The sequence below is a fragment of the Phaethon aethereus genome (assembly GCF_964289735.1).
Source record: "Phaethon aethereus genome assembly, chromosome: 18".
Classification (NCBI taxonomy): domain Eukaryota; kingdom Metazoa; phylum Chordata; class Aves; order Phaethontiformes; family Phaethontidae; genus Phaethon; species Phaethon aethereus.
The window spans coordinates 5,732,859-5,756,490 of NC_138594.1; the positions used below are offsets into that span (position 1 = coordinate 5,732,859).

A 23,632-nucleotide genomic window follows, 5' to 3' on the forward strand; every position below is an offset into this window, starting at 1 on the left:
GGGGGGGACCCCTGACAGCCCCCAAACCATCACCTATGTCGCTGCCAACACCACCCCGACCCTCCCCACAGGGTACAGGGGTGGGGACACCCACTCACCGAGCCAGCCTCGGGGCCCCCAACCGTCCCCCTCCCACAGCCAGGCTCCGGGAGCAGCCCAGAGCCCCCCCCCCCCCCCCCGCAGCAGCACGGCCCCAGCCCCCTCTAACAGCCCTTTGTGGGCTCCAGCTGCTCCCACCCTCCCTGCACCGCGGGGTGGGCTCGCTGGAGGCGGGGCTGGCTCCGGGCTGCTGCCCGTGGACCCCTGGGAATAGGTGACGAGGGCGGAAAGGTGCTTTAGGACCACAGCTCCCCCCGCCCAGGTCGTGCGCGCTCCCGTGCCTTCGCCATCGCTTCGTCCCGTCGCAAGCGGGGACGCTGGGTCTTGAAACTTGCAGCGAGAGCGTCCGCCGGCCCCACAGAGCTGGGGCACGCGTGGGGTGGGAGGACGTCCTGACGTGAGGCGGCTTCCAGACCCTCAGAGCGAGGGGGCGTGGGGGGAGCGCGGCGTCCGGCCGGGCAGCTCCGCGGCAGGCGGTAAATGGCTGGCGATGCTGGCGAAGGGCGAGCGGGCGTCGGGTTGGAGAATTACCAGGAGGTGCTGGTCACCCGCGCGCACAGGATCCCGCTGCCAGCTGCCGGGGACGGGACACGGTGGGAGACGTCTCCCCCGCCGCGGGCGTCGGGGAGGTGACCCTCAGACCCCGCCAGCCCACGCGTGCCGGCCCGGTCTGCGCCAGGAGCACGCCTGGAAGGGCACGGAGGCGTCCCCGGGGGTTTAAAAGACTCTGCGTGGCACAGTGAGCACGGCCTGTGGGAAGGGTGACAAAAGCCACCTCGGTCCCCACTGAGGACACCTCCCTCTTGCAAAGGAGAAGCTCAGCCCAGGGATGACGGGGCCTCCCTCGTTTTCCCAAAGTCCTCTTTTAGGAAGCAAAACCAAACACAAAACCCGGACAGGGGATGCTTTATTGGTCCTGGGTGGGGAGGAAGAGCTGTTCAGCGCTATTCACATCACCTCACCGCTGGCCAAGCCCAGAGCATCCCCCGACCCTCCCGCTGCTCCCACCACCCCTCATCCCAGTCCTGTTCTTCCCTCCCGGCCTCCGTGCGTTTCCTCTTGGGAGATGGGGCTTGTGCCACGTTGCCACCCACCGCCGCTTTAATGGTTGTGCTTCTGCACGTTTCGGAGTCCGGAGTGTTGGCAGGTTGTGTGGCCGAGAGCCCAGAAATACCCATCAGCTCTTTCCCCACCAGCCCGCACCACTCCAGTTTGGGCTGCTCAGTTCCCCAGTTTGGGGCTGCATTACTCCAGTTTGGCCCCCTGGTAACTGGTTTTGGGGGATGCAGCGGGGGCTCAGCCCTGCTCTGGAGCATCTGACCGTCCCAGCCATCCCATGCCACATGGACCAGCAACCGTCCCCACCACCCAGGGACCAGCCCGGGCGGGATGGCCCCACAGACTCCCAAACTGGTTTCCATGGCAGCCAATTTTCAACTGTCTCATCAGTCTCCATGGCAATAAGCCTTCTCTCTCTCCATCCGGGGTGGTGGGGCATTGCTCAGGGGTCCCTGCAGCAGCTCCCCCCCACTGGAGAACATCCCCCAGATCCCTCCAGCAGCTCTGCCCTGCAAGCAAACCAGTACAACCAGTGCAGCTCGCTACGCCTGCGCAGACAGCATCCGCCCGGGTACCTGAGCAGCCGGATGGGGCACAAGCTTGCTGCAAATGCGACGAGAGGCAACATCAATTTTTCTTCCTTCTGCCCCCGCACCTCATCCCCATACCTGAGGGCTTCCCACTGCTGTCTGTTGGAGCTGGGGCCAGCTGGCAGGTAATATGTGCTCTCCCAAACCGAAATAAGCACAGGGCTGTAAACCATCCCTCTGGTAGGAGAAGGAGACAAGCTTTGTAAAAATGACGTATGGCAGATGCAGATTAATTTTATTTTACGGTCCTGTTGAGGATTTCAACCTAGTCACCGATACGGGGCTAAAAATAACACCGGGGTCCTCGAGTTTTTATTTTCCCCTTCAAAGACACTTGTAACAAAAACACCCAACCCAAACAGCCCCCACAAAACCGGACCGAGCCCCTCGCGGGCGATGGCAGGGGCTGGAGGCGGGGAGCTGCGAAGGCGCCGGCGGCGCGTGGGGCGGCCGGAGGAGGACGCAAACCGCGTCGCCCTTCCCCTGCGGCGGAGCACGCTTCCACTGAGGGCAGCCCCCGAGATCTGCGGTGCCAATTCCTCTGCGGCTTCGGCTAAGCCTGAGCCAAATATAAGGAGCATAATCCTATATTTCCTGTGCGGCTAAGTACGGGCGGCAATGATTCTGGGGACTGCTGCAGCGAGTTTGTCCGCTCTGGGGCATTTAGTAGAGCTTTGCCCAACTGTTTTGATGCATCCTGGACAACGGGCACCCAACATTTCCTTTGGGATCATGCTGTGATCCAGCCCTGGGGGTGAAGTCTCCCCAGGAGTTCCCCTTGCAGCCCCACAGCTGGTCCTCAGGAGGGCAGGAACGGACCCGAAGCCAAACTGGCACCAGCAGCACCTTTCCCAGTGCCGGGGCAGGAGGCAGGCGAGGGGGTTGTGGCTGCTGGGCACAATTCTCACCCTGCGGCCCCAAAAGCAAATTCCCCATGGAAATAGCAAAGCCGAGCCGCGATGCTCCCGTGGGAGCTCCCACGAGCAGGAGAGGGGGCAGAGAAGGGGAGTTGGGGGTTGGCTGGGTGGGCTTTAGGGAGCGGCGGGTGGAAGCAGGGTGGGTTTGGAGCTGCGGCTGGGCTCAGCCCTGAGCGGCCGCTGGGACTCTGAGGGGTCCAGAGCCCACTGGCACCCGTGGGACAACCAGTGCAATGAGGAGCGGCGTGGGAGGAAAGGACTGCTCTGTATTCCCGCTGAGACCAACCCGTCATGGGAGGACGCTGCTTAATTAACGTGCTCAGAAAAAGAAGAGCAAGCAGATGTTTTCATACAGGCTCTTTTTAGCATAAAACAGCACTGGAGAAGGACAAAAAAGGTCAATTAAATCTCCCCACAGTTTAGTTTTCTGGTAGGAAACTGCTCAAAGAGGAGCACAAACGGCCAAATTCGCAAGGTTCTCGGAAAAGCGGCGACGATGCAATCCAGCGCATCACACCCTGGCAGCCGCAGGGGGGTCACACGGTGCTGTCCCCCCGCCTGTCCCCCATCCTGGGAGCTGCACCTTGAGGGGACCAGACCTGACCCAGTCCCCACCGGGGTGTCCGGGCAGCCGCGGTGCGAGCGCTGGTGTCGGGGACACGTAACTCTGCGTCCTCTGCTTTTATAACAAAGTTAAGGCAGATAGTGCAGCTGTTGCTTGGGGGGGGAAAGATGATTAACCGCTCTGATCCTAATTACAGCTTCTAATTGGGATTAATTTGTTGAGTTAATTAAATGGGGAAATCCGTTGCCTCCCAGACTTCTTTTATGAACTTCTTGCTCCCAAATCCAGTCCCTGCCTTTCCACATCTGGCCACAGCTGGAAGGGCAGAGGGCTGGTGGCTACCGTGTGACGCTGTGGCACAGCCACCGCTGGCGACAGCCAGCCGGGCTCCACTTTAGCTGCTCTTCATTTGACCTAGATGGAGAGCTGGCAAGATTTGGGGACAGGGACCAAGGTGCCTCAAACCTCAACGCCAAACCTGAACAAGCCTTTGCAGAGGGACAGGTATGTGGCAAGAGCCTGGGGCCAGCGGTGGCCGAGGAACATCTTCCTTGCAGCTGCGTCGGAGCTGATGCACTGAGGGGCCGGTGATGGAGGATCCTCACAGAAGGATCCTTGGAGCAACATCTTCCCTACTTCTCAGGGCAAACCGTGCAAGGAAATCCCGGCGTGCCAGACTCGGTGAGAGCAAAGGGTGCGGGACAAAGCACACAGAGGGGGCTCAGCGGGCAGCAACGGCGTGGGATTGGCAATGCCAGGCAAGGGGACAGGCAGTGGTTCGGGTGCCCGGGCTCTGTGCAGTAGCCAGCGCAGCTGGATGGACCTTTCCCTGAAGGAAGCGTGTTGCTGGAAAAGTGCGGACTGCACTGTCCCCAGGTGCAATGACTGTGCAGGAAAGACTGGAAAGACCTGCTGGAGAAGGTCCAGAGGAGGCCCCAGCAATGCTCTGAGGGCCGGAACAGCTCTGCTGGGAGGACAGGCTGGGAGAGCTGGGGGGCTCAGCCTGGAGCAGAGGAGGCTCCGGGGAGACCTTCCTGCAGCTGCCAGGGCTGAGAGGGGCTGAGGAGAGAGATGGGGACAGACTGTTCAGTGGGGCCTGTAGTGATAGGACAAGGGGTAACGGGTTTAAACTACAAGGAGGTGGATGTAGACTAGATCTAAGGAAGACATTTTTCACCATGAGGGTGGTGAAACCCTGGCCCAGGTTGCCCAGAGAGGTGGTGGATGCCCCATCCCTGGGAACGTCCCAGCTCAGGTTGGACGGGGCTCTGAGTGACCTGCTCTGGTTGCAGATGCCCCTGCTCATGGCAGGGGTTGGACGAGATGGCCTTTAACGGCCCCTTCCAGCCCAAACCATTCCGTGAGTCTGTGATTCACGTCTGCCCCAGCGCTGCGCGGCTGGGCTCCCCTCGCTCCCCCGAGCCACGTGTACGGATCATGCCCCTGCTCCCACCGCTGCAGGCAGCGAGGCAGCCGGCAGAGCTGCTGGCGCTGCCTAGTACTTTTCTCAACAGTCTCCTGAAAATTAATTAATTCAATTAATTGATTAAATAAACAATCCTCCACGCTCGGCGGCACTGAGCCAGCTGTGCACCGCGTCAAGCTGCAGGAACATCACCCGTTCCCATGCTGACTTGCCGGGTCCCAGTCTCAGTGCCATGAAATTGGGGTAATTTAGGAAGGAGTTGGGGCTGGCGAGTGAGGGGTTGCAACGCAACCTTCAGCAAAAGTTGCACGCACACCCCTGAACCAGCTGCATTTCCTGGCAGGTTGCAAAGTCTGTCTTTATTTCTCCGAGATGCTGTCAGATGCTTTGAATCTCTAGATGAAAGGAACTAAATTAGGGCAGATCGTTATTTCCTGATTTCTGGTTTGTATTTGTAGAAAAGCTGATAGATCTGGTAGCTTGCTCTAAAACTAAAAGCAAACCTCTGTCCTGTTTCTGACTGGTCCGTACTGGGAGCTGGGTTCCAAAGGGCGAGGGGCAGTGGGAGCCCTTCGAGAGACGGCGAGGAGAGGGGCTGCGCACCCTGCCAGCCCCTTTCCTCCCGGCTTTCCAAAGCCAGCAGCGCGGTTTTGGGAATGGCCACATTATTCATGTAATTTTGCCCTCCACCTGCAACCAGGAGCCCTGGCTGGGGGCCCAGCCCCACAGAGGCACCGAACCCACCCCCCTCAAACACTCCCCCCTCTCTCCATCCTCCCAACCTTTAGTTTTCCCTCCTTTCCAGAAGACCTGGATGCCGAGGGCCGGATCCTGGCTCGGCTCCCACGCTGCCTGGGCTGGGGGACATCCCGCGCCCCCCGTGGGTGCTGGCAGGGGAAGCTGCATCCTCAGCGGTTCTGCTCTGCTTTGTGGATGGGGTGTTGGTATTTCTCTGCCTGCCTGGGGAATAATACTGAATGGGGCCTATCTCTCCCGAGAAAATATCGATCGGGATTTTTAACGGCTTTCCGCTAACGAGCCACAATGAGTGTCACTGGGCATCACTGCTTGAGCTGATAAGAAAGGGAACACTCAGCCCCACAGCTTTGAAAGGGGGTTTTACCCCCCCTCCGAGTCCTTTCTAGTGGAAAAAAAGAAAAAGAAAGAAGAAAAAAGAAAAAGAAAGAAAAAAAAAAAGAGAAAAAAAAGAAAAAAGGCAAAATATTTCAGTGCTCTTTTCACTCAATAAGTCTGAGGACAGACTTTCAATCTGTTAACTTCCTTTATGGCTCTGGCTTTGCCAAAGGGAGGGAGAGATGAGGGAAGGGGACAGGAGATTAAATGCATTTGTTTACTTTGGGAAGTCTTTCTAAAGGGGGGTAAAAAAAATAATAAAAAAAAAAAAGAAAAGAAAAAAAGCGTGACACCGAGGAGACGGGACTCAATTAAAGCAAGACCTTGAAATACATGAGCCAGTAGTCCCGACCACGGGTCCATTAGACATCCCTGTCAGGCGGCGTGCTTTGGTTACCGGAGGCTGTGTGGCAGCTAGATCCATCACCTGGGGAAATAACCACCGGTGCTTACATCTTCAGCAGCTCCTTGATCTAGCGATAAACCCGTTAGGGGAAATAAATGGGTTTCTCTTGCCTGGACTGTCCACATCATGGATGCAATTTGCCATTTTACCCGGCTGCTGATAAGCAGGGGAGCGGGAGCGAAAAGCCGCTTAACGATTTCCTAATAAAACCCCAGATAAGAGCGGAGCAGCCCGATTACCTCCCTCCGGCTGGGATTTACAGCCCGGAGTGCTGCTCCGGGAGCCTCTGCAGGGGAAGGTGCTGGTGCGGGGAGCGGGATGCCGCGAGGGGACGCCGGGGCAGGGACCCCCGCCCTCTCGCCAGACCCCCCGCTGCCCCAGCTGCACTGGCAAGGGAAGGTTTTGATGCCATCAACATTAAAAACAGAGGGGAAAAAACCTCCAGAAAGTTAGTTCTCAGTGCAATTCCCGAGAAGAGAGAGGCTCAAAGAGGAACAAATATCACCCCTGGCTCCATTTCTAGGTACAGAAAATGGATTTCCAGAACAATATCATTCTTTCGACACGCCTGTCCTGGTTTCACAGCTGCCAGAAGAGGAAAACAGGTTAAAAAAAAAACCTTCCAGGAGGCTCTGCCCACTGCGATGCCACCAGAGATGCCATGAACAGGCCCGTGTCCCCCCTGAGCAGACCTCAGGGGCTCCCCCCACACGCGCTCCAGTTGTTAAATAAACTGGCCTGTCCATGTAGCTGACAGCTCCTCATTTGATATTTAGTTGTGTGATTTTATTCATCTTCTTGACACTGTTTCGCCTTCTCTTCCTCCTCCCAACCGGCGATTTATTCTTGGTAATTAGCTGTGGTAATTAGAATCTCTTTCATATGGCAGCGCTTCATCTTCCCTTTAAATCTCTTCCATGCTTCTACTTAATAAAATGTGAACTTAATGTCTGTATCATCCTCCGATCTCCCTTCCAGATGGAAATGTGTGCTGGCCGAGGAGACCTGCTCAGGCAAGAGCTCGGGAAGGCGGCAGGACGCTCCAGTGATCGCTCAGGCACAGCTGGGGCCAGAAACAGGCAGAGAAAAAGCATCTCCAGGTGACAAAGCCCCTTCTCTTTCACACCAGCTCCTCCGGGAGCTGCTGCCGGTCCAGCAGCTCCATCCCTTGCTGCTGCCTCCGTGTCGGGGTGCCCGGGACCAGCAGCGCTGCAGGAGCCGATACACCCCGAGCCGCCCACAGCCCTGGCACACGCACCCCCACGTAACAAACCCTTCGGTGCCAATTCTGCACCCGAAGCCACGGTTAATACCCAGCGCCGGCGTTAGCGAACCAGCCAAGCCCCCACCTTGCTCCTACGCGGGATTTTACAGAGCAGGGCATCCCCCTGCTCCCAGCAGCAGGGGCTCCCCGCGGGGCGAGGCAGGAGGGGCTGCCCCAAGCACCCACGCGCCGGTCCCCGTTACATCCAGCATCCACGAGCGATGTGCAATCACCAACGGACCAAAAAGAGAGGCTTTTCCCTGGGCAGTATCCTCCCTCGGGGCAGCACCGAGAGCAGGACTCGGTGCCAGCTGATGGGGCAGAGACATGACAGGTAATACCCGAGCGTTACTCAGCCCCATCACCCAAATTTACAAGCCGGCTCGAGATCCAACAAGATTCCAGACAGATCATTATTTCCCGTGACAGCGGCGAAGGTGAGCCAGCCGCCTTTGATTTCAGCCTGGAGAAAAATGCTCCTGCCAGGGGATAATCGGGACTCTCTGCAGCGGGAGGCAGGCGCCGGGCTGCCGAAAGGTGAAGGCTGTTTTAACAGCAGCTGAGCAGAACCGGCAGAGAAAGCTGCCCGGGAAACCGGTGTGCAACGAGCCCTGCCGCCAGCGGCATCCCGAGCCTCTCGGTCTTTCAAGCTGGCTTAGATCCCCTGTAAAACCAGGTTTTATTTGGTCCTTACAACCCTGGGAAGTGAATCACTGGCGGTTTGTGCTCGCGAATCCCACGTGCCTCTCCTGGGCCGGCTCCTGCCCACCCAGCGCCAGCAGCAGCCGGGGCGAGCGGCGCGGGAGCCTTTGCCGGGCAATGCTTTGAGACCAAAACGAAAGGTGCCGCAGAAAGGCACGAGGTATTGCTGTTCAGCTCCGCAAAGAGAGGTTTGCGTTGCTTTTATTTATACGCACGCTGGCTGCAAGACACAAAAATTACTTAATCAATCCTTCCCCTTGTCTGGCGTCGCAGGTGGGATGGAGGCTGCCTACGCAATTTTGCGCTGAAGATGACAAATTGCTCTGAGATAATGGCAGCGTCTCCAGCTCCTGCCTCATCCAGCACGGGGTGAAGCCGGTCTCGCCGCGGTGGGCTCGCAGGCTCGGCCGAAGGGGTGCCCGGAGCACACAAGCACTGTGTGGCATCCCCCTTGCCGGGGCCGGAGTGGGGAGACGGTTGGGGGGGTTTGGGGGGCAGCTGGGGTCTGCCTGATGCTGTTGCACAGCTGAAGGAGTAGGATTTTCTCCCAACACCCAGCTGCGAGCCCCCGAGCCGTGGGAAGGACGGGCTGGAGGTGCTGGGGTCGCGTAGCACAGCTCCAGCAAGCGGCTGGGTGGTGGGGGAGACCTCACGCACTCATCCTGCCACCCACCGCTCCCCGTCGGTCACCTCGAGCCTGCCAGGGCCTGGGGTCCCATGGTGACACTGCCAGGACAGGCTGCCAGCCCACCAGCCTCGCTCACTGGGGCAGGGAGCTCTTCTGTGCAGGGAAGGGCTGCGAGGGATTTTCCAGCCTGTAACATTCCAGCCACGCTTTTTACGGGATGCAGGAGTCTCACCATTGAGTGTCTTCTGAGTTGCTCCTCAGCAACGGGGGGGCCCAGCACCAACCTGACAGCAACACGCTCGCAGCCTTGCTCCAGTGAGCAACCCTACAAAAACAACCCCGTTCACCCCAGCCAGCGCTAACCCAGCAAGGGGATGTGCCGGGCGGTGAAATACCGTCAGCACTGAAAACTCCCCTAAAGTGAGATGAATGGCATGAAGGAAAGTTAAAGAAGTGAAGACAGCGCGTGGAAGACGGGTGCTTGGAGCTCCCGCGGCTGCAACATCTGGGGCACGCAGAGACGCGAAGCTGGTTTCGCAGCCGCTGAGTTGCCCCCGCTCCCCCGGCCTCGCTCTGTGCCCGCCAGCAACCCCCTTCGGCTGCTGCAGCACCTTGTCCTTCCCACGAGCAGCCCCCGTGCCCCCGCCACCGCCCGCGATGCCTCGGTCCCTGGAGGGACGTACAGCTCCGTGCACGGCCCAGTGGGACAGAGAGCAGCCCGGGGTCTGGGGGGGACTCGCTTCGGGCATCTCTGCCCTGCCAGGAGCACTGCCTCAGGACCAGCATCCTTCCTGGGAGCCCTCCCCGGCCCCGTCCTGCCTCTCGCCTCCCGGGGACAGCCTGGGGGCCACCCAGCCCTGGGGGCACCCTGGGTGCAGACCCCGCTGTGTCCATCCAACACAGCTGCTGTCCTTGGGCTTCGTCCTCCCCCAGCTCCACAGCCAAGGTGGGCGCTGGCAGCCCCCCCTGTGCCCCCCAACACAGCTCTGCCCAATAACTCCCACAGAAGGGCTGGATGTTGCTTCCCCTTTAATTTACCACTTGTCAGGGGGAAGGTTAAAAAAAAAATAAAATCAATAAATAAAACAACCTAGGATGCTTGAAAGAGGATGAAGACCCTGAAACTGCAGTCTGCTGATGGCTTGTCCCATTGCCAGAGGAGGGGAAGGGTGTCTCCAGTCCCCCCTTTCCCCACCACCCTGTCCCAGCGCCACCAGGTCCAGGTGGGTTCGGATGCGGTCGGACGATGCTCCTCGAGAAGAAAATGAAACCAAAGGTGAGGACATGGTCATTCACAGTTGACTGGGGGATGAAATAACCCCCAGAGTCTGACACAGGAGGGACCTGTCCCACCTCCCTCGGCTATTGCAGAAGCTTTGAGAAAAAGCCACTCGTTGCATGTTGTGTGTCACAAACACGGGGAGGACACACACCAAGTCACAAGCAGTCCTTGCACAGAGCCACTTGTCCTTTGCGGTAGTCGCGGCAGGGGCAGAGGCGCCGGTACTTGGTGTTGTAGCCTGCACAGCTGAAGAGCAGCGGCTCCTTCTGAAGGTAGCACTCGTGGACGTTCTCGGCCACCGCCGGGTAGAGATGGTTCATCTCGTACTCGGTGCTGTCGCAGGTGATGCTGAGCCTGGGAGCAAAGACAAAAGTGGGTCGGTTCGGGTGGGGAGGCTGCCTGGGGTTTCACGGAAGGCTTTTTGATGCTGCTCTGTCCTTCCTGGGAGGTTCCTTCGCTAAGCGTTGGGCAGATCTTTGCTGGTTTGCACCATGAACCATAAGCGCGACGTTTGGCAGCCCTTGGCTAGAGGTGAACGCTTGTCACCAGCCCAACACACCACGCAGGAAAGGGTGACCCTTGCAACTCAATCCTGCAGCCCAGAGACCACCCCAACCCTTGCGTGGGCCATGGGTGGCTCAGGAAATCGCCTGCAAAAATCCACCCAAATCTTCTATATCTCCCCTTGACCAAGAGGTCTGTCCACTCTCCATGGGCACCTCTCAAAGCAGCTCATGTCCCCTGGAAGGGCACACGAGTTCAGTGGATGCCCATGTGTCCCCTGCTAGCCAGGACTGGCCAGCAAAACAGGGGTGGGCATCAGCAAACGCCCCAAGGAGCAGCAGAAATGCCCGGTGCAGACCTTCGCGTCACCCTCCTCCTCCCCGTGCCCGCGTCTGCAGATGGGGCAGCGGTGCTGGCATCGCCCTCGCAACCGGTGAGTCCCTGAGCCGGCTCGTTTTAAGGTCTGGAAGTGGACATGGAGGGTGGAGAGTAAAATCCAAGCGCCAGCTCTAATTTATCACATAGAAATGGCAGCGGGACTCGCAGCGCCTGCCTGACCGGCGTGACAGCAATGGTAATGCTCACATTTTAACTGCCCGCAGAGCAGCGCGGAGCCCGGTGGCAGATTTATACCCTATTAAAACTTCACTGTTGTGTGTTCAAAATGCAGTTTTATAGAGAAAGGCATTAAAAAAAGAGAGCAAGGGAGAGAGCATGGAGGAGGCGGAGAGGAACAGGGTAGGAGAGGCGGAAACATGCCTGCAAAGGCTATCGTTGCCTTCTGAAACGTGAAGCTGGTCAAGGCCAACACACACAAGCAACAGGCTGCTTTGCAGGCAGCGCCCTGCCTACATCGCCTTGGGGCATGAAGGCACCTCGATGGCGTTTCGGGAGGGAGGACGTGAGGAAAATGGGTGCTGGGGATGGGGGGAGCAGGAGGACCATCATCTGGCTGATGGCTCCCACCCACCACCAGCTGGCTGAGAAGATCACAACTCACTGGAGAAAAACCTCCTTCCTGTTGAGGAACCTGAAGAAGGTGGGCTCGCAGACCAGCCCGTGCTGCCGGCACGTCTCGGTGCAGGCGTGCCGGGTCTCCGACACCCACACCTGCAGCGAGTCCACTGGGGGCCAGGCGCGGGGGTCCCGGCTGGCGCTGGGTGACCACACCAGGTGAGTGGCGTTGGGGGACAGGGCCAGCGGGCTCAGAGGGCTTTGCATAGCAGGACTCTTGGCCTTGGGAGGCAGAGGAGATGACCTGGTGCAGAAATCCTAGTGGGAGAGAAGACAACAGGTCAGTGCCTGGAGGGACAGGGCAAGACATTGGAGATGGGGAAGGGAGGCTGCTGGTGGGACAGGAGGACACTTGGGCTGACGAATTTGCTCCTCAGGTTGAAGTCACCTGCACGCATGGATGGCATCTCCTGCTGTGGGAGACGAAGGCACCAGCCACCGCTTCTTCTCCCAGTGCTGCCTCACTCTCTGCAGCAGAAAGGCCTCGACCCAGCCCCCCCCCACCCCGCCACCCTCCCCAACGCGCCGGCATCTTCGGTTCATAACAAATCCCCCCAGCCCCCATCTCCCGGGGCTCTCTGCGATTAGGCCACCGGCTGCACAGGGCTGGGACTCGGGGTCTCTTGTCGGGGGGGCTGCATTGGGTCAGCGGTTGCGTGCCCAGGGAAAGGGGGACGGACCCGTGGGAGAACAGGGATGCTCCCCCAGGGAGGACAGGGATGGTCGCTCAGGAGAACAGGGATGCTCCCCAACCTGGTGCTGAATGTAGGCGTGGATCCGCTCCAGCATCCCCTCGCAGGTGTACTCGTAAGGCAGGTAAGGGTCCACCTGTGAAGGGGGAAGAGCAGAGCGCAGGCAGCAAGCGAGGACAGCCTTGTCCTTCCCCGGGGCCTGGGGACAGCACAGCCCTGGGCACGGCTCTCCCCACCCGCTGGAGCCCACGGCGCGTCTCTGTCCACCAAAGCAAGCAGGGCAGAGAACTACGACTGGAAAAACTTCACAAGCCACAAAGCACTTGGGAAAAAGAGGATGAAGGATTCATTTGGGTTCAGCCCATGTGCTGGTGAAAATGAAGTCACCCTGTTCCATTTTAGTCTCACTTTTCTTCATTTTTGGTAAGTTATAAAATAAAATCAGTTTTCACGCAATAGGCCACTTCCAATTAAAGTATGAACCGTTTCAGCCCAAGAAACACTCCACAGCTGCGGGCAAGGAGAGGGGGGTAATTTTAAAATACGGGGCGGGGGGGGAGTTAAGACTGGTCAAGACACCAAACTAATCCAGAGCAAGAGCACTCCGGCGGTGCCCTGGGTCTGGTCTAGCATCCCCTCTTCCTCTGCTCCCGTGTGCTCCGACCTCAGCACCGCTCTGCCTGCTCCGGAGAGGAAGAGCATGGTCTGGGCTTCACTGTCCCGGCACGACGACCCACCAAAGCGGCCGGTGAAAAGCCCGGGGCTGGGACTGGCTGTGCACAGTACAGGAAAACAAAAATCTCCCTCTTCCCACTGCCACTTCTCCGCGGATTTGCTGCCCAGCGCGGAGGGATGGCTGCGGTGGGCTGGGAGCCGGCGTTTCCCCCAGCCTCCCAGGCTCGGTGCCCCGCGCTGCCGCCGGCACAGGCTGGGACAGGGCAGGGAGGCAGCAGCCGGCTGCACACCGGGATGGAGCAAACGTTGATGCCGGCGCTGTCGCTGCGCTCGCCCGTTGATACCTGCTGTTTATACAGAGCCGGCAGCGCTTAAACCATGGGTGTATTTTTAGCGTGAGTTACGAAACACTGCCGGTCTTCGGGAGACTTCTGCCTGCGCTCACCTCCCGTCGCATCTCCTGGCCCCAAGAGCTGCCCTGGGGTCCTGGCGTTGGGAAACCCCCTCCTCCGCAGCATCCCCCAAATGAGCATGGCCCCGGCCCGGCAGCGGCACCGGGTCCGGGGTGAGCAGGCAGAAGCAGGCAGAAGCAGGCAGAAGCAGGCAGCCGGGCTCGCCGTCCTCCAGCGGGGCGGGCGTGTGGCCGCTGCCCCGGGGTCAGCGGTGGTTTCCCCCACGGGAAGAGCATTGCCACGAGCGCTGCGTCACTAATGCACCCCTTTCCTCCAGAACAAATTATTTTTTCAGGAACTTTCTGCCCTGGGAAGACGGGTTTTTCTGCACTCCCTTATTTTTCCAGGGAGATGTTAGATGAGCCGCAGGGCATCGGTGCATGGAAGGGGCTGGTCCTGGGCCCCCCCTTTCCCATGTGCATCTCTGCAGAGTTTCATGCAAAAGAAGGATTATAAGGAAAAACACCCCAAAGATAATTCACCCGGAAAACACTGTTTCTTCCATTTTCTGAGCTCTGCACCTCCAAAATAGCTAACTCCTTTTGAAGTACCTGTCAAACCCAAGCTCAAAGGCTCAGCCTGCCTGGAAGATCCTCTGAGCATCTCCCTGCCATAAATATCCCCCACCTGAGATCTCAGCCAGGCTGGAAATCACAGCTGCTCCCTCTAATTACAGACGTGTAATTAGGGCTGACACGATGACAGGCATCGATCCTGCTCCGAGCCGCCGACGGGCGCTCAGTTAACCAGGGCACGGCCCTCCGCAAAGCAAAACTGCGCCTGTCTCGGTCGCCACGCCGGGTGCCGGGCGCTGCCTGGCACCTATTCAGGGGGGACAAACCTCCCCTCGCTCGGCACCACCGACGCTCAGTCTCATCTTGCCGCTGCTTGCACGGCCGCGATGCCGAGGGGCTTTTCCCAGGGCCCCGTTACGCCAGGCGTGGTGCAGACGTAATTCTGTAAACCAGCCTCTTTCCCCCAAAACGCCGCCGGACGCAGCACATCCGCAGCGGGGCGGAGGCAGAAAAGCTCCCCGCGCCTGCACGCGGAGCCGGAGGTGATGCTCCGGCCGCAATCCCACCTGCCCGCGGGCTCCCGGGAGCCCTGGCAGGTCCACGGGCGCCGGGAGGCTGCGGCCGGAGCTCCGACACCCCCATGTGCCCCTCTCTCCCCCGGGGGCTCCCCCAAAGGCGCTTGCTCCCCCCTGCTCCCCTCTCCCGGTCTCGTTGGGATTCAGCTCGTGTGCCCAGGACTGATGAACATGCTAATTTCAGGAAGATAATTGTTTAATTAAAATCCGACAGGCTTGGCCTCCTCTCGACAGCCACGGCGTTAATGCCGCTCCCCGCGCCGGGCGCTCAGGCTCCCCCCGGAGACGTGGCAGGGAGGAGGAGGGGGGCTCCGAGGCGGGGACCACCGCGTGGGATGCCACGGGAGGGAGCGGCGGGCGCGGGGACGATGGACTTTGCCACCCTTCGCCCCAGGCATCGGTGGGGAACACAGGGCCAGAGCTCTCCCGCCCCAGGGTGCTCCATCAGCCAAATGGGGAGTTACTGGTGCCCCACGGGGATCCTGCTGCAAGAGCCCTGGTTTTATAGTGTCGGGCAGGAATCCCAGAGCTGAAGAGAGCAATAAGTCTCCCTCACTCAAAAGGAAAAGAAAGGAAAAAAAAAAAAAGAAATCCAAACGTCATCAGACAAATAAGTAGAAAAATAATGCAATTCTCTGCCGGCACGTAACAGCAGGCTGGGAACACTTTAACCAGCTATTTTCGCTGCGATGTTTAATACGCCACTCTTTCAAGCATAGACTGGAATGTATAATTTTCCATTACATTCCTGTACGTTTGACTTTAATATAATGAAGCCTTCTCCCTTCGCTACACCAGAATATTGGGTCTATTAAATTGCTTGTGCCAGGACTATTTTTGACAATGGAAAAAGCTGAAGGCCGAGAAAATGACGGTGCCTGCAAACCTCTCTCCTTCTCCAGCCTCTAACCCCTGGCTAACGGCCGCAATCCATCACCGGGACAAGCATCACCTTTCCCGGGGGACGCAATTTGTCCCTTGGCCTCGTGCGACTGAGCTGGGACTTGATCTCTGGGGTAGAGGGGTTCGGTGCTTCCATCATTTCAGTTTTCCTTATAAACAGGTCAGGGATGCGAGGCGTTGGGGAAACCCAAAACTGCTCCAAGGGGGGATGAGTGGCAGAGGCACGGCTTGCCAAAAACCCTCCCCAGCAGTTGCAGGGTGACCAGGAGCGGGTGCCACCTCCAAAGGGATGAGGGAGGGGAGCACAAGGGCTTTTCTTGGGGGAAAACACCCAAATTGCAAACCCAAGCCACGGTTCAGGTCTCCCTCCAGCAGGACGGAGTTTCTTTCAAGCAAATCTAGGCTGGCAAAGGACGCTGGCGGCACCTCCAGCTCACCAGCCCTGCCAGCTCCGAACGCGCCGGAGGCAGCTCTGCCAGCCCGGCGGGAGCCGGGGCAGGGCTGTAGGTGCCAGGGTGGCACGTCCGCGATATAACTCAGATGTGGTTGCGATATAAAGGTGGTTGTACAGCCACGCTGGCGGCGACTGGCCCAGAGAGCCACGGCAGGCTGGGGCGGCCGCAAAGTCACGCTAAAATATTGCTGAAGCACCGGCAAATCCCCCCGAGCCACGACGCTCTAAACCAGAGCGAGCGCCTTTGTCAGCTTGGCCGTATCAGAATCACTACCAGGTTCACGAAACCAGCTCCCAAAGTCCTTGAGGGGGTCCTGGTGCCCAGCAGCCATCAGGAAAAGCCGGTGGCAGAGGCAGAGCCAAGGAGACATCTCACAGCTTCCCACAAGAATCCCCAAAATGTTTTACTGAGCGTTGCCTGAAAGACGCAAAACTAAAGCTGTGGGAGAAGTGATTTTTCAGTCACACAATAAAAAAAAAAAAAAAGAAAAATAGAATTTGTTTCAGGTCCGTTTTCAATTCCCGATGTTTCCACCCATCAAGGAGGAGAAAAATGCTGTGTTTCAGGTTTGGCAATTTGTTTGGGTTGGTGAAGCAAAGGGAAATGCATCATTTCAGATACGAGCCTTCCTTTCAATAAACTGGTATTTTCAAACAAAGGCAGGCAGATGGGAAACAAAAACATATTATTTCATTCCAGTAATATTGAAACAAAATGTTTTGAGTGAAAAAATAAATTGATGGTGGTTATTCGGAAACACAGGCAAATTTGTTAAATATTCTGATAACGAAAGATCCCGTTTTGCCTTTCAGGGAAAAAAAGGAGTCAGAAAAATAGTGTCTCTGAGCTCCAGTACCTGGCTGGGAACAGCAACACAACAGCACACTGCCCAGCCACCGGCTTTCTGCCGCTCCTCCTGCTGATGCCCTTGTTTTCAACTCCTGCTGTAACAAACAGTATTTTAAAGACAGGATACCAAGGGATTCCTGAAGCCAAAGCCCATGCTAAGGCTTTTAAACCTGTAAGGTAGGTCAATTTTTAGGCTTAATTGCCTTGACAGCATCTCTAATAAAGCAGACCTTTCTATTTAGAAGAAAAAAAAAGGAAAAAAAAAGAGAAGTTGCTGTAAGTTATTCACACTCACTCCCCGCTCTGCTTCAGGAGGATTTATACAATATATATTAAAAAAAAACCTAGAATGGTGAGTTGTGGGATTAACCCAGAGCACTTCTTGGTGGGAAGGAATAACTTCTCTCCAGAGCGACCGCACGTTTTCAATGCAAGTGGGAGATCAGCACCTGGTTTTATTCATTTGAGGCAAATTTAGGACTTCGACCTCCCAGCACTCGAGGGTAATTACAGCGGTTGGGACGTTTCGTGGGAGGGGACCGCGGGGTGGGGGTCCCTGGTCCCGCAGAGAGGGGTGCAGCCAGACCCCTCCAAAATAAGGCTTTCGAGAGGCGGCTTTAGCTGCCGCGCGGTCCGTGGGAGACAGAGTTTATCCGCTGGGGGGGAAAAGGGAGAGCAGCGTCCCCGGCACGGCTGGCCACAGCCGCCCGCCCGCCCAGGCAGCTGCCGACGCTGCCCGCACGCCGTGCCGGCGTTACGGCCCCCTCGTCCCAGCCCCGCTTCCCCTGCCCTCCGCCAGCCGTCCAGCGACCGAAGGGACGTTAAGGAAGGGAAAGAGGCAGGACGTGGTGTGACCGCACCACAACGGCATTTACACCGGTGGGAACGGGGGAAAAGCCGAGGCGGGAGCTCGTCTTTGGGCAAAACAGGGACCGGCACAGCAACGGTGCTGGAGGCAGCGGGTTCCCACACCGGCTCCTCCATCACACCGCCAAATCCTTTCCTAAAAACCTTTTTTCTTCTTTCATTTTTAACCAGAGATTATCATTAAGCATCTAAATGACCTGCTGCGCATCCAGTCGGGATTGCAGCGCAACACAGCCGCTCAGGAGCCAGCAGAGCCCTTCCCCTCCCCGCTTAATTCGCCAATTATTTATTAATTCTTTTAATAGCACAGCAGCACCAGGCTCCACTATTTTCTTTCTACTTTCTGGAAAAACTGAAAATTTCCTTCTCTCTCCTGAAACAGAGACCAGCAGCTCCCGGCCGCCCGCCCACGGCGTTGCCTTCGCTTCGGGGCTGTCTCCCCAGCCCAGATGACGGCGGGTCAAGCGCTGACAGCTGGCCCGGCAGCACAGCAGCAGGGATGTAATTATTTTTAATTTCATTTTAATCGAGATACGGGAGCGAATGTGCAAAGCAACAACTGTTTTTGTAAGTCGGGTTTGCAAACTCGTAGGGAAAACCAGCGCGAGGTGAAGAGCTGCGGCAATCACCTACGACACCGTGCGAGACCCGGGCAGACGGCGCAGCCACGTCAGCTGAATGAAGTCCCCAGCCTGTCACAGACACCCACCTCTGCAGCCTCTAACGCAGCGAAAAGCAAGGATGACACCCCTCTGGCCAGCATCACCCCTGTCCCCCCCAAAATCCCGCCCAGCACCGGGAGCCCCGGACCCCCGCAGCCTGACGCAGAGCCCCGGTTTCACAGCGCGTCGCAGTCCTCACGGGGGGACGGCTCAGCCCAGCCGAAGCAAATCGCAAGCAAAACGGAGATCAGCACTTTCCTCCCCTCCAGGAAAATTGACTTTAATAATTTGGACAACTTGAAAGGCTCCTGCCACAGGGCAGGAGGTAAATATTCATGAGGGAGGGTCTCCAGGGCGGGCGCACGGCAGCGCTGCCTTCCCGGGGGTCCCCGCATCCCCGCCTCACAGCCCTGCTTCCTTCACAAGGGCAACTCCCGGGGCTATTCCTATCGATTTGCTCGATCCAAACGATCAGGATGAACAACGAAAGGGGGGAACGGCAGGCGCAGAGGTCGGTAGCTCTCGGGGTACTTGCAGGGAGACGCTCTCTGGGTTTTTCTTTGCTTCCCACCAGGTCCCAGCGCTGCTGCCCATCGCCACCAACCTCAACCTCCTGGTCCCAAATCTCATCTCCCTTATCTCAGCTTTCCCTCGCTCCAGCTCTGCTCGGAGCATTCCCAGGGGATCGCTCAAAGGCACAGCACGACCCTGGGCAAGCACCTACGGTACTCGGTACCAAAGCAAGGCGAGAGCACGAGCCTCCCTGAAGCTGCAGGAGAGGAGGATTTCTGCCTTGTGTGTGCAAATAATTTCCAAGGGGAAGCAAGGAAGAAAAAACAATTAATGCTCAAAAGGGAGAACCAGGCACCAGCAACCGCTGCTGCTGTCCGTCCCTGTAAACCCAGCAGCGGGGAGATACGTCCTCCGAGCCGTACCTGGGTCCTCATGATGGTTTTGATAGCAGCTTCAAACTCCTCGGAGTTATTGTAGTCGACAGTCCACACATGCGGCTTTCCGATGAAGTCTTCGGCGTACGGGTGTTGGGAGGACACCTAAAACACAGCAGCGTGAGCTGGTTTTGGCAGTCCCTGCCAGAACTGCTGCTGTCTGCCACTCACAGCCGTGACGGCAGAGAGGAGCGGCAGGCTCAGGCACAGACATGTCGGGTTTTCAACCATCGCACACAGAGATGGGCTGGGAAAAGGTGGTTTCCTCTGAACCCAGCTGTGCCCTGACATCAGGCTGATGGTCCAGAATTGCCGCTGGGCTGGGATGCCCCATCCCCATCAACACTGAAATCACCTCCACAGCCCTGAATATCTCCATCTCCGTAATACGGGTAAAACCCAACTTCGACCTGAACCACTTGTGGGCCTGGAATTGCAAAAATAGACCGAAACAGCAAATCTCTGGGAAGGCACCGTGTCTCTCAGGTTTGCCAGCTCCACAAATGAGGCAAAGAGAAAATCCATCACCACCGAAGGCTGGGGAAGTCTGGCACCAGGAGAAAGTGGTGCTGGAAGCTGCACGGCCCCGAAGCCGCAGGCAGCCCCGGGTGCCGGCACCCCACAGCCACTCGCCTCTCACCAGGCAATTTTTGGGGATCTGCCTCTTTAGTTTCAGCCCCCGAGCTGCCTTTTCAGCCCCACGCTGCTTGCAAGGCAGCCAGAGCCCAGAGCCCTGGGGCAGAGAGGGGGTGCTGAGCAGCGGCGGCGTTTCGGAGGCACCACGAAGCGTTGCAGAGGGGCCTGAAAACCTGCCGGCTGGAGGAGGAGAGCAGCGCGTGCTCTGGATTTTATGCTCCAGCTCGCTGTCCTTGCCCATTTTTTGCCAACAGATTGATCACCTCCTTCCCCTCCGGCATTTATATAAACACCCCAGGACATCTCACGGCCCTCGCCCCCCACTGCCCTCCTGGCTCCGGGCGGAAGCACAACCACAGCACCCACCCGGGATGGGTGCTAACACCGGCAGCTCATTAAGGGGGGGCCTGGTACAGACACGGGGGTACAGGACAGCCCTACCCCCAAAACCCATGATGGCCATCGCTGAGCCGGGCTGCGACAGTGCTGAGCCGGCTCAGCCCCCCAGCAAAGCCCTTCTCAGCGAGAGCGAGCGTTCCACTACATTATCCGCTTTATTAATAATAAAAGAGGCAATTTTCTCAACCCTTTAACTTTTAAAGAGTTCCTGCTTCACTTAGATTGAATTCCCAGTGTTGGGCAAGCCTGGGAGGGATTTGGTACCCCTGCAACACCGCCGAGGTCCCGGCGTCCCTCCGGGTGTATGGAAAGATGAACGGGGGAGCATCACCTCGGTGTGGGAGCAGGGTACGGGCTGGGCGTGGATCTGTGCTGATGGGGAAGGAGCTGGGGTCTGTGGTCTGCAGAAGTCTCCTGCACCACTTTCTCCTTTGCAACCCCAAGCCCGTGGCAGGGCCCCTTTGCATCCAAGCGCTCCGGATGGAGACAATGCAAGGATGGGAGAGGACACCCCATCTGCAGGTATCCACACGTCTGCATTTGGAGGAAATTTCACCAAAAAAAAAAAAAAAACCCAAAATCTCAGTTTAGCAGCTGCTCTTCCCCAGGCTGGCCCGAACCCCGGTGTAAAGGGGTGGCTCCATCCAGCCCGTCCGCTGTCCTCCTGCCAGACTCGCCTCTCTCGACGTTGGCTTCCCACGGAAGAACTCGTGGTTGAGGGAGCTGTGCGGGGGGTTGAAACGCGCCTGCAGGAAGACGCAGCCGTTGGCGATCGCCTCCAGTGGGGCAGGACCCTCGTAGGGGAACCCAAAGCCAATGAAGAGCTGCAACGGAGAAACCCATGTGCTGGTGAGCGAACGCGGCCAACCCCATAGCAAAGTCTCCCGAATAACCCGCCAGCGTCCCTCTCTACTGCTCTGGTCCTGCACACCAAGCCTCTAAGGCAGCTCCATGCATTTCAACACCCCGTAGCTTAAACGTGCTAAAAAGTCTCCCCGCTCCGTGGCTCACAGCCCACTTGTGCAAGGCAACGGGGTGTTCAGGAGCTGCAAGTGCCCCCATGGTGGCTACAACCATTATCTCCTGTATGGGGAAATACTGCTTTGCCAAAGCTATTTGGCTGGTGAATCGACATTTCCCCCAGACGCCGGCTGAAGGTGACCGAGACGCGCCCGGCGCCGGGTGCACTCGCTCCGAGAATCCCCCTTGTTTCTATCATCACAGCTGTGGGGAGGAAAAAAAACCCACCCCCCTTAGCAATAAATTAATTAATCGGGAAACTTGGTGCTCCATCTGTGGACAGTCTGCAAGGAGAAACTCATCAGACACATCTTGATTTGAAATGATGTGCTCTGCTCGGCTCCTGGCTAATTAGCCCTGCTGATAGCGTCTGCAAGCCTGGGAGGAGCCAGATAACGGCCTCTCCCCCCGCCTCCTCCTTTAATTAGGTTTTCTTTCTCAAGGCAACTGAGTCCTTGCTGCTGGCTGGTTAATGGGGGACGGTGAGTGGGGTCCCACGGATGCCCCAGCTGGTGCTCGCCCACCTTCGCCTTCCGCAGCAGCTGCTGAAACTCGTGCTGCGGCAGCAGCCCGTGGTTCTTCACGAACGCCGGGACCTCGGGCGGCCGCTGTGTCTCGTAGTAAACGGTGCCGTGGATCTCCATGTACTTGTTGAGGATGGCCAGGAACTTCTCCTTGCCCTGCGGAGGAAGGCGGAGGTGTGAACCACACCAGAAGATGGGGCTGACCCCCCCGGGTTATGGGGGGAGCACCCGCGATGCTTCAGCCCAACCTGCAGCAACGCCAAACCCGCACCCCCTCCTCCGCATCCCTTGGGTACACATCCTGGACCGCCCCAGGCTCCCAGCGAGCCCGGACGGCTGCGGGATCCAGCTCCCTGAACATCGGCACCTCGAGCCCCTGCCTTCCCTGCCTCCTCCACGGGCAACTTCCACTCTGGAGCTGCTGAACTAAAGGTTCCAGGGGATTCAGGGGGAAGTTTGCAAAGACCAGAGCTTGCTAACGGCCTCTTCTTCCAAGAAACAGGTCCCCCAGGGTTTTTTCACTCAGGTTTAAGCCTGTTTTACTACCTGGAAAAATCAAGGGGGTCATCAGTTTTCTTCTTCTGGAGGCTCTCCTCCTTTTGATCTCCAAAGCAACCTTCCCTTTTAACAATTTCTCTATGGCAGAATTTTTTTGCTTGGAAAAACCACACAGGGACCATCCTTTGGATGTTGGATTTTCAGCTTGTTTCAGTGCTGCAATAGGCCCGGAAAAGAGCCACGACCAGGAGCGAATAAGGAGGTATAAATGGGGAATTTGAGAAAATTCCGTATGTTGCCTTAAAGCCTCTCTGAACACTGTATCTCTGCCCTCAGACAGGTATCCCTGGACTTCTTTAAGGCTAAAAATAAGTGCTTTTGGTGGGATGATGCTGCAGGGTGAAATCCTGGCTACAGTGCCACTAACACCCAGATCAGCATCACTTTGATACCGGTTCCCTAAGGCAAAGGGCTTGGGGAGTGAAACACAGCTTATAGTCCCTGGGGAGCGCCTGGCATCACCCAGCATCATCGGGGGGACCGAGCCCCACGGCCCCCTGCACGGGGCGGGGGGGCTGGCATGGGAGACCCCCTCCACTGCTCCATCCGAGCACCGCGAGCCGCTTCGACCCCTGGACGTTGGGCAGCAGCCCGATGAAAACAGCCTTTCCAGCTTATTAAAACTTTGGCTCCTGCTACGGCCGGAGGCGAGGCGGTCATCGGGGTAGGAAACGAGAAATAACGGGCAGGTCAGTTTAATCAAATGTTTCTAAATGTCAAAAAGATCCTGCTCTGGAGATGGTGCTTGGTCCGAGGCTGGTACATAAGCACCTGGCTCTAGAAGATGGAGGTGCTCTTTTCCTTCCTAGACCTCAAAATCACTCAGAATAAGGAAAACCTCTTCTTCCCCCTTATTTTGTTACACAAGACGCGAAGCAATGCCCAGGCAGCCTGGCCTCGAGGAACAGCCACCAGCAAGAACCAATCCCAGCCCCTTCACCCTGTAATAAATTACCCCCAATATGCAGTTTTGGGGAAACTGATGTTATTTGTGAATTCTGGCTAAAAGGAGCAAACATTTGTAGCACTAGGAGTGGAGGAAAATGTCCGTTCTGAGGTTTTAACCCTCTTTAGTGCCTTCCCAAATTAACCTAACTAAGCTCGAATGAAACTTCTGGATAAGAAAGGGTGAGGAAATGGTAGAAAAATGAGATTTAGTGAGTTTCAGTGGTGTTTTGGGGAGCCCCTGAGCTATGTCGATGCTGGCGGAAGTTTGCTCTCAGATACGGGGGGTGACGGAAAAGCCACAAACACCCACGAACAGGAGGAGGTGGCGTGGCGTAGCCAGATCCTGGCCCACCACAGGCATCCCC

At 57.5% G+C, this 23,632-nt stretch overlaps 1 protein-coding gene across 2 annotated transcripts in view; it reads right to left on the minus strand.

Moving 5' to 3' along the window:
* Nucleotides 1-10,227: 10,227 nt before the first annotated feature.
* Nucleotides 10,228-23,632, minus strand: part of MGAT5B (alpha-1,6-mannosylglycoprotein 6-beta-N-acetylglucosaminyltransferase B) — a gene marked incomplete at both ends in the record, with an annotated part of 67,877 nt that continues 54,472 nt past the window's right edge. For both annotated transcript variants that reach the window (XM_082007953.1, XM_082007952.1), the window contains 6 exons: nt 10,228-10,426; nt 11,577-11,848; nt 12,344-12,418; nt 19,171-19,287; nt 20,895-21,041; nt 21,762-21,917. In XM_082007953.1, the coding sequence (XP_081864079.1) occupies nt 10,228-10,426; nt 11,577-11,848; nt 12,344-12,418; nt 19,171-19,287; nt 20,895-21,041; nt 21,762-21,917 (966 nt within the window). The remainder of the gene's footprint in view (nt 10,427-11,576; nt 11,849-12,343; nt 12,419-19,170; nt 19,288-20,894; nt 21,042-21,761; nt 21,918-23,632) is intronic.